General features: G+C 52.7%; 1 protein-coding gene across 1 annotated transcript in view; it reads right to left on the minus strand.

Annotated features, from left to right (window-relative positions):
• FAM171B (family with sequence similarity 171, member B) overlaps nt 1-6590 on the minus strand; it is a 25466-nt gene extending 18876 nt beyond the window's left edge. The window contains exon 1 of the mRNA XM_014539618.1: nt 6509-6590. Coding sequence (XP_014395104.1) covers nt 6509-6575 — 67 coding nt within the window. The 5' untranslated portion in view covers nt 6576-6590. The remainder of the gene's footprint in view (nt 1-6508) is intronic.
• Between the last annotated feature and the right edge of the window lie 4435 nt (nt 6591-11025).

The raw sequence follows: 11025 nt of genomic DNA on the forward strand, positions 1-11025 counted from the left end.
CAAAGAAACACAAAGGCAGATTCTTGTTTCTCAAATAAACAAACAAATAAATAAAGCTTGATGCACAATAACATCAAACGTTTCAGATATAAGCGATGTCAGTATTAATTCAAAAGGCCATGCCGAGGGGTATGCGTTCTGATGAGAAGCAAGCAATGGACAAGCAGAGGAAGCGTCCCTGGTGAGTGAATGGCTGTTTGCTGGGCCACCCTGACCCGGGGGGTGGGGGGCGCACACGGAGGACGTGGACCACATGGCCCTGCTGCTCCCCCCCCACCCCCCCTCACACCAGCTCCATGAAACCACAGTTGTCTCTAAGGATAGCCCTTCCTGTAGCAGGGCCTCTAACCAACTTCTTTTACGCCCCTCGGGGAAGGTCAAAGGTTGCTCCTGAGCTCCCATTTCTCAGAGTGACCACCTTAACATAATCACACCCCAAACGGCAGGCTTTGGGGGGCACACTCGGCTCCCCCTCTGCACTTATCTACAACCAGGAAAGTGCAAATGGTGCAACCACTTGTGATGGAGGTTTGTACAGGCCTGGGAACACTGAAAATGTAGACGCCACGTGGAACTCAGCGACCCCACGTCCCTGCATGAACGCTGCAAACTCTTTCCCCCCATTGACCCCTTCTAGTCCACCCCCAGGCCTTCCCCTCCAGGCCTTCCCCAGGGCACACGCAGGCCTGCACAGGAGCTCAAACTGGAAAAACGATTGATGTTGATGTTTGTGTGATACACACGTGTGTGCGCAGACACACACACACACACACACACACACACACACACACACCAGGTCCAGAGCTAGAAACTTCAGACGACAATTCAACAGTGAAACTGCCCGGCTTCACCCTGACACACACCCGCAGGCACCTCCCCGGCTGCTCTCCGCAGGCCCCGCAGCTGAACCGCCCAGAGGAGAAGGAAGATCCGCTGATGAGCAGGCGGATCCTCCGACTCCCAGTCCCACGCGTCCCACCACACATCCCTCCGGGAGAAGCCTCGGGGTCTGGTTTCATCACTGTTTACCAGCTCACCACCTCCCCCGGGCGCCCCAGAGCTGAGAAGGGGGTGCCCCTCGCTGATGAGTGAGCATCTCCCAGCCTCGCCCTCAGGACGCTGCGGGGCACTTAGTGGCCGCACAGACTAAGCCGCCTCCGCCCAAGCGCAGGCCCCGACTCCTCCTCTGCTGCGGAGCCCGAAGGCACCGGCTCATGACAGAGGTCAGAGGTCATAGTCACCCGGCCACCCACATGGACACAGCTGCCTTCTTCGCCTTGGCCACCCGTGCCCATCAGTGCCACTGACCGATCCAGAGGCCAACACCCGCCCCCAGACCCCACTCAGGAGCTGTCAGTGGCCCCGGCACAAGTCCAGGCCAGGCTACCCCCACCCCCAACCCCACCCGCAGCACAACTCAGAAAAGGCCGGGAAGCAGGCTGAGCCCTTCGCTCCCGGTCACGGTCAGTCCCAGGCCCGGAGATCATTCCCACCACGTGATGCGACGTGTTTCCGCCCATCTCCACACCCTCCTGTCTGTCTGTCCTTTAACTTTAATTTGGACGGAAACTACATCATGAGAAACTTTCCGTCAGCTCCTGATGGGTCCGTGTGGCCCCATAATTCCCGACTCTCTCCTGCCTCCTCCTGAGAGAGATCAAAGTGGAAATCTTCCCTCTATTCCATTCCGTTCTTTCACCCCATCTTCCCACCAAAACTCCGTCACCTGTTACTTTAGTTGTAAATGCCGTCAAATTAGAAAATCTTAAGCTGGTTGGAGGCAACAGGCCAGACCAACTGGAAAATCCAAAGGCCTGGATTTCCACAGAACACAATTCCCTAGACCTGATCGATACGCTAATCAATCATTGGCCTCCATTAGGGGTGGAGTGACCGCAGCACTAGAGAGAAACCATTCGCTCCTCTCGGACATAAAAATAAACAGATTTCACCAGCTTTGCAGCAGAATTCATTCCTAAGAAGAGTGTTGAAGACTCGCCATTTGAACAGACAAATACACATCAGCAGGATGCACGGCCAGCAGAGGGGAGAGCTGCCAGCAGCCTGTCCTTTCCAGAGAGAAGAAACCCTATCCTTCCGATACAGCTCCCCAGGGGCCCGCCAGCCTTCGCCGGCTTATTCATGTGCTGAGAATGTTCTGGTCCGTGTTCAGGTTTCCTGGACACAAAACAAGAAGGAAAACTGTTTCAACTCCGTCTCTTGTAAGAGCCCGTCTGTCTTCTCAGCAAAACAAAAGGGCTGATGCGATGAGAGACCTGCAGCCCCGGCCACGGGGCCTGCCCCTTGCTTAGATAACGTTCCACGGACAACGCTGACTCTAGGTTGTTTTGTTTATTTGTTTTTTAAGAGAGAATTTTTTATTTTATTGATTTTCTACAGAGAGGAAGAGAGAGGGATAGAAAGTTAGAAACATCGATGAGAGAGAAACACCGATCAGCTGCCTCCTGCACATCTCCTACTGGGGATGTGCCCGCAACCAAGGTACATGCCCTTGACCAGAATCAAACCTGGGACCCTTCAGTCCGCAGGCCAACGCTCTACCCACTGAACCAGACCGGTTAGAGCAGACTCTAGGTTGTTTTAAAAGAAAAACTAATTTTACTCCAGAAGATGCCTTCACATGTCTTACTAGAGGTTTCTATGTACTTTTACAGTCAACGACAGGGAACACAATGGAACAGTGAAAACAAGCCCCGCCTCCTTGACCAGAAAGTTGTAACACTGGGTGTCACCTCCTCTGTCTACACTCGACCCTGACTAACCTGCTACGGACGATACGTCCAGACAGAATGCTGAGCTTCTGAAATATTTATTTCCTACATGTGGTCTCTGACGGTAACAGCGATGGACCTGGTGAGCTCTAGACGTTACACAAACATCACCCCCATTACTTGCCGGAGTCTCCTCTCTCTCAGAGCAAGTCTCATGGGCACGCCCACAGCTCACCTAGGAAGAGACGGGGGCCCGGCCGCCTGGCTCAGTGACTGAGTGTTGGTCTCTGAACCAGGAGGTCACAGTTCAATTCCCGGTCAGAGCACAGGCCCCGTTGCAGCTCGGTCCCCAGTAGGGGCTGTGCAGGAGGCAGCTGATCCATGATTCTCTCTCATCATGGATGTTGCTCTCTCTCCCTCCCTGAGATCAATAAAAATATATATTTTCTTTAAAATAAAGAAGAGACTGGGCAGATTTGGACCTGTTGCCCGAACCCCAAGCCCATGCTCTAGTCACCAAACCACACAGCCTAGGGCCCTCCCTGGTAAGACGTCAGCCACAGAACAGCACGTGAGTAACAAACAGAGACCAGGGCTCCGCCTGACGACCACACGTGGGCTGCTGGAGTCCATTCATTGTCTTCACTAGCTGAGTTTAGACAGAGACCCCCCAAAAGCTAGTAGCCATTGAAAGTCCTAGCAAAGGTCAGGGCTGTGCACCACCCAGTTAATCTAGGAACCACTCAGTTAATTTAGGTAATAATAGTTGAAGCATCCCCACCTTAGTTCCCTTAATTCCTTAGATACTTATGTAGATCCTTGTTGATTATTGTTAATCAGATACTCCCGGAAATCTATTGATGAGTTAATCAGATACTTTTTGTCTACTCCTGGAAATTGTCTGCTGATCTGTGTGTCATTGAAACTTCCTTACCCTAAGGGCTACTCCAGATCAATAAAAGATTGGAGCAGCCTGAGCATGGGTGGAAGTCCTTCGGGACTTGGCCCGCCTGGTCCTCCAATATTGCAAAATTATCTCGTGTCTTTTTCTCTCATTTGTTGCGCGGCTCCTCTTTCAGGTACCGAACCCTACTCCACTCGGGACATGGAAGGAAACACCCAACAGTGGGCCCCGCCTCCCTCCGCATCCCAAGGCCCCTCATCCCCAAGGCCTTCCCTCTCCAGCCTCACCAGGAGTCACCCAGCTTTCAAAGCGCCTAGAAAAGAGTCTGACTGCCCCCCTTTTTTAGGGCAAAGAGAACTGCTCCTTGGTAATTACTGAGGATGGTTAATTAAATGCCCTTGCTTACCATGTAGATTTAAAACTTGTTTTTAAAAGTCAGAGGCCCTGGGGCAGTGCTTTGAGGAGAAAAAGGGTCCTGTTTGGGTAAGGACTCTAAATTCACTGTGAAGTGGCAGGAAAGGAGGTGGGGGGGGGGGGGGGGGGGCAGGAGATCATGTCCCGGCCCAGGAAGTGAGAGCGTCAAGTGCTAATGGGAGACAAAAATAGAGGCAGGCAGGGAAAGAAGCAAAAAAGCAGAAAAGGGAGAGAAAACGAGGCTAACTGGGGCTCCAGGGGTGAGAACTGCACGTGGGCATATTCACATCATGGCTCCTTCCACAGCCGTGTTCGCACAGCACCCCGCACGCCCCTCGAACACACACCGTTACCACCTGTGGTCTCCTTGCCTTGTCCACTCGGGATGGTCTCTGCCATCGGTGATGGAGTTTTGTTTTAAAAAAAATAAATGGCCCGGCCGGTGTGGCTCAGTGGTTGAGCATCAACCTATGAACCAGGAGGTCCCGGTTCGGTTCCTGGTCAGGGCACAGGCCCAGGTTGGGGGCTCGAACCCCAGTGTGGGGCGTGCAGGAGGCAGCCGATCCATGATTCTCTCTCATCACTGATGTTTCTCTCTCTCTCCCTCCCTTCCTCTCTGAAATCAATAAAAATACATTTTTTAAAAAGGGCCGGGAAATATGGTTTCACCGAGTGGAGAGATGATACCATTAATCCCGAAAGCCTGGCGCAGTCCTGGTGATGAAAGTAACAATTAACCCTCTGAGTGCCAACCAATATCCTAGGAACTCTGCTAAAATCGCCAAGGCATTTTTGCTGATTTTTCAGCGGTTTAGGAAAAAAATTATGAATCGCAAGTAAATGAAGTTACATATTCAAAAACTTAAGGAAACCTTTACTACATTGACATATTTAGCAATATCGTCATCACTAATAAAAGCAGACTTAGAATCGGACGCCATTTCGAAGCTTTGATAGCGCTCCCGGCACTTTTGGCGAAAGACAGGAGGAGCGCGATCGCGCTCCCTGGCACTGTAGGGGTTAAAAGGCAGATTTCAGCTGCTGTCCTCTGAAAGTTCTCTTTTGACCCCAAAACCGTTTAGGGACCCAAGGTGCAGCCTGGCTTCAGCAGGTGGGGGGGGGGGGGGGGGGGGGGGCCGCCTCCTTGGAAGTTAGGAACCGCCAGGGAGGCCTCACCTGCTGAGGTGCCTGCGGTTTGTCCTCAGGCCTGCGGTCCGGGTGCCTCACAGTCACGAGCGCTCATGACAGTTATTGGCTTCATCTCCGTCGCAGCCCCGTCCTCAGGGACCAGCGAGCCAGGTGCAGAGTTCCCAGCTCGGCCGCCAACAGCTCTGAACAGAGGGTCCTTCAGGTGTCAGGTACCCCCAGGTCAGACGTCAGGAAACCTGAACATGACCCCAGGCAAAGGCCCCGGTGCATCAACAGACACTGGCTGTGCCTCGACGGCCATTCTGCAGACGCCGTGACAGAGCAGAAGGCTGGAGGGACTAACCCAGGCGCCCGCCAGGCCACCAGTCCGTTCAGGAACCGTCCTGGCAGGAGAGGTCATGCTCACGCCACGCTTGCCAATTTCACATCACACGTGCACAGTAGCAGGAACACCTCACACTCGAAGAAAACACAAAAACAGCCCTGGCTGGTGTGGCTCAGTGGATAGAGCGGCGGCCTGCAGACTGAAGGGTCCCAGGTTCGATTCCGGTCAAGGGCACAGGCCAGGGTTGCAGGCTCGATCCCCACTGTGGGGCGTGCAGGAGGCAGCCGATCCATGATTCTCTCTCATCATTGATGTTTCTCTCTCCCTCTCCCTTTTTCTCTGAAATCAATAAAAATACCTATTTTTAAATAAATAAATACAATAAGACATCTCTGGGGCACTCACCCCAGAGATAAGCCAGCGCTCCGAGCGGGAGCCCAGGGTGGAGGCCGGACGTCTCTCCCAGCTTCCCGCTGTCAGCTTCCACTAAAGGCCCGTTAGACGCCTCCAAACAGACTCTCCCAAGCAGCCAGGAGCTCCTTCCTGACGCTGACGGTGCACCTCATCCCGGCCCTTCCAGTCACCATTTCCCAGGTGAATACGGCAAAGCCCACTTTAAACATATACACACACACACACACACACACACATTTGTATTGATGTCAGAGAGGAAGGGAGAGGGAGAGGGAGAGAGAAACATCAATGAAGAGAGAGAATCACGGTCCGGCTGCCTCCTGCACGCCCCACACTGGGGATGGAGCTCCGGCTGCCTCCCGCACGCCCCACTCTGGGGATGGAGCCTGCAACCCGGGCCTGTGCCCTGACCGGGAATCGAACCCTGACCTCCTGGTTCGTAGTTCAAATCTCAACCCCTGAGCCCGCCGGCCGGGCCAAAGCACACTTTTTACCAACAGCAGACGGAAAAGCTGATATCCATCTCCCCCCTCAGACGATGTGGACAAAGGAAATGTTAAGACACGTTACACTCAGCCAAGAGGATGGACGACGACAATCCTGCAGCGAACCCAGTCAGACAGCGGCGAGTGAGCATCCAGTTCCACGTCTGCCTGCTGTGGGGGAAGAGCTCTGTGTCAGGAAAGTATCTGTTAGTTTCTGTTCAGTCACACTGAGCACACGGAGAACCCGCCACTCCAACACGCGGGACCGGAAGTCCACACGGTGGTGTGTGTGTGTGTGTGTGTGTGTGTGTGTGTGTGTGTCCCTGTGAGCAACACCAAGAAACAGGTTCCTCTGGTTATGAAAACCCGGAAAGAAATCATAACCACCCCGTCTGGGAAGAGGGCCTTTACAACACGACCACATCAGATAGGACAATCGATCTCTAACCCCACTTCTCCTATTGATTCTCAAATTCCTTCAACAACAACAGCAAGAAAGCAAATAAACGCTTTCATGGATGGGAGATTTCAATCAGGTTTGTGTAAATCAAATTATTTGAATTCCATAAAAAGTAGGCAGTAATAATATATATCAAATATCATTATTTGAAACTAAATTTGGTGAGGTCGGTTTCAGGTATTTAGAATATGAAAAAAAAATTTTTAACTTCAAAGGTGTACCACTTGGCCCAACAATTCCGCTCCTCCAAAATCGCCTCCAATTGCACTCGAGAACATGTGTGCAGCCCGGCCTGTGTGGCTCAATGGTTGAGCATCCACCCATGAACCAGGAGGTCAGGGTTCGAGTCTAGTGAGGCCATATGCCCGGGTTGCAGACTCGATCCCCAGTGTGGGGCGTGCAGGAGGCAGCCCATCAATGATTCTCTCTCATCATTGATGTTTCTCTCTCTCCCTCTCTCTTCCTCTCTGAAATCAATAAAATATATATATATATTTTAAAGAAGATATGTCAGCACAAAGATCTGTACAAGAATGCAGCAGCTCCAGGTACATTACCTAAAACAGGAAGCAACCCACATATCCATCCCCAGAAGCAGTGACCAACCAAGCGTGGTCATTCCTATAATGAAATACGATTCAGCAGGAAAAAGAAAAACTACTGAACAAGCCACAGCAGGGGGAACCCACGGAAAGCGGACTGAGCGGAAGAAGCTGCACACACAGAGAGTCCGTGCTCCGTGACTCCACGGGAGGAGCGGAAATTCAACGCTCACCTATTGGGAAAACCGTCGGAGGGGTGGGCCCTGGGAACGAGGAGGCCCTGCCTGGGAAGGGGCCCCGCGGGGACAGCGAGGGGATGTGCAGGCTCCGTGTCTCCATCGGGGGTGGCCACGGGTGGACACCCATGGGTCAGACGGCACACTGAGGGGTGCGCATGTCCGTGTATTTTACCTCAAAGGGAAGGAAGAACCCGCGATGGGGGAATGGGGGAAGGTGTGGGCACAGAATTCACAGCTGAAGGTGACCTTCGTCCAGGCTGTGATGCGTATGGGTTTTTTATGTATTTATCTTCATTGTTGAACGATGTCCCCTTTACCCCCCCATTGCCCTCTCCACCCGCTCCCGTCCCCTCCCCAGGCCTCCACCACACTATTGGCTGTGTCCATGGTTATGCATCTATGCATGCAAGTTCTCTGGTTAATCTCCTTTTAGATACTATTTTTTTTGCTTCCTGTGTTTTTTACATTTTCCAACATAAAAAGTTTAAAAATATGTATCGGTGAAATGTACAATCAAAACACGTCTATACCATAAAAATACGCTTTCCCGTATGTGAGGGCATTCATTACCACCAGGAGACCCCTGCGCCCCCTGCTCACTGGGGGGATCTGAGATGGAGCTCATCATTTCCTCCACTCCCCCACCCCCATCTATCTACCGGTCCGTCAGAGTGAATATGATGCGCTTGTCTCAGCCACCACCAGCTCCTGGGCCCTCAAATATGTATGAATAACTGATCCTGGTTCATCTGGAGAACCCGGAGCGGCTGCATCCTCTGGAGAAAACTACTGACTGACAGGTCTCAGCCTCCGCCTTTCCTCTCACTGCTCTCTAAGGAGGGCACTTGATAAGTTAACTAGAGGCCCGGTGCACGAAATCTGTGTACGGGGGTGGGGGTCCCTCAGCCCGGCCTGCACCTTCTCCAATCCAGGGCCCCTCAGGAGTGTCTGACTGCTGGTTTAGGCCTGACCCCACAATCGGCAGTCGGACATGCCTCTCGCAATCTGGGACCGCTGGCTCCTAACCGCTCACCTGCCTGCCTGCCTGATCGCCCCTAACTGCTCCCCTGTCAGCCTGATCGCCCCTAACTGTTCCCCTGTCAGCCTGATCGCCCTTAACTGCTCCCCTGCTGGCCTGATCGCCCCTAACTTGCTCCCCTGTCAGCCTGATCGCCCCTAACTGCCCCTACCTTGGCCCTGCACCCAGGACCCAGGATTCCCTCCTCTGGCCGGCCACAGGCACCCAGGACCCGGGCTTCCTTCTCTCTGGCCAGCTGCAGGCACCCAGGACCTGGGCCGGCTTCGCCCGGGCTGGCTGCAGCCACAGGGGACCGTGGGCGGGTGGCTTGTCCCTTTCCCAAGCCGCAGCCACTGGCACCCGGGACTGCGGGGCAGGAGGCTTATCTCGGGCCTGGCTTTGTCAGGAAGGACGTCCAGAAGGTCATCGGGAAGACGTCTGGTCTAATTAGCATATTACCCTTTTATTAGTATAGATGAGACCATGTAAATTTACTGTTTTTAAATCCTGATTTTTCTAAACCTCATATTCAACTTTTACTTTGTACTTTTTTATTTTATTTTAATCCTGAACAATTGCATTGATTTCAGAGAGAGAGGAAGGGAGTGGGAGGGAGGGAAGGAGAAACATCGATGTGAGAGAGAAACGTCCAGTCACTGCCTCCCATACGCGCCCCAACTGGGAACCGAACCAGCGACCTTTGGGCGCACAGGTCGATGCCAAACGAGGGGCCGCACTGGCCGGGACACACTCACCCCTTTTTAACCCACATTCTTCTTTCTCGCAAACAGAGAGACGTACAGTCTCTGAATCATAAAACCCAGAGAGCACGAACCGAGGCCCATGGCTAGTTTCTCTGCTATCTGCTCAGCACACACCACTCACTGGATGTGTCTTCATCATTTTCTCGATTTTTCCTGAGAAAAGTCCTTTCCTTTTCCACATACCACGTCCTGAGAATGAGAACACCATACAGAGGCAAAGAAGAACCGCTGCTCAGCCACAGCTATTTAAAGACACGCTAATGCCTGCGAGGCCGTAAGAGGATTGTCGGTGCACACGGCGACAGAATTTCCTGGACAGAACCCAGTAACTGGACTCTGGTGTTGGCATCCATCAGTCGGCTACGGTCAGCATAAGACAAACACTGAAATCAGCTAATATTAAAAATCCAAAATTTATATATATATTTATAACCTCTACCACAAATACTTCTACCTAACGTTTCTTTACCTTGCATATATCGCCTGCTGAATTCCAAGAAGAATTTCACAAGATGTTACATCAGCGAAAGGGATCCTCATGCCAGCATTTTTTAAAATATATTTTTATTGATTTCAAAGAGGAAGGGAGAGGAAGAGAGAGAGAAACATCAGTGATGAGAGAGAATCATTGATTGGCTTCCTCCTGCACGCCCCACACTGGCAATCAAGCCTGCAAATTGGGCATGTGCCCTGACCGGGGATTGAACCGTGACCTCCTGGTTCATAGGTCGAAGCTCAACCACTGAGCCACGCTGGTTGGGCCTGATGCCAGCATTTTTGTTCGTCCACTCATCCATCCATTCATTCAACAAACCCATGCTGGCCTAGGCACACCAGGTGCTCTTTTAGGTATTAGAGACATGCAGAACAACCTATATATATAAAAGGCTACGATGCAGTGTCCCCTCTGGAGTTTGACGGGGAGACCGGGACTTCGATTGCTCGCTATGACGTGCGCTGACCACCAGGGGGTGGCTCAGAACGAAGGAAGGAAGGCCCCAGCCGGCAGCCGGCAGCCAGAAGGCCCCGATCGCCCTGATCACCGGCCAGGCCTAGGGACCCTACCCGAGCACGAATGTCGTGCACCGGGCCTCTAGTTTAATATCACAGTGAACGGAACAAAGGCGATGCTGCCATAGAGCTTACGATCCAGGAAGGGAGACGGGCTTCTAAGAGCCGAGGACACTGCCTGGCGTGGAGAATCACTACAGATGGTGGTCTCATACGCTGGTCGGGAAAGCTCCCCTGCCCTGGTGTGCGGCTCGGTTGCTGGGTGTCATCCAAGCACCGAAAGGCTGCTGGGTCGGCTCTGGTCAGGGCACAGGCTCAGCTGCAGGCTGGACCCCCAGTGGGAGACACACAGAGAAAGCCTCTCTCTCTCTCTCTCTCCCAAAATATTAATAAAAAATAAAATAAATAAAAAGGGCTTCCCTGTTATAGTGACACCTGAGCAAACCCAAAGGATTCCAGGCAAAAAAGGCAAGTGCAAAGGCCCCCATGCCCCAGCCACCTGCAAAGGGAGGAAGAGAGGCAGGGTGGCTGCTGCGGAGGGAGCGAGGGTCAGGGCTGGGGGAGGTGG

This window comes from Myotis brandtii, unplaced genomic scaffold, assembly GCF_000412655.1.
Source record: "Myotis brandtii unplaced genomic scaffold, ASM41265v1 scaffold221, whole genome shotgun sequence".
In the NCBI taxonomy this organism is placed as follows: Eukaryota; Metazoa; Chordata; class Mammalia; order Chiroptera; family Vespertilionidae; genus Myotis; species Myotis brandtii.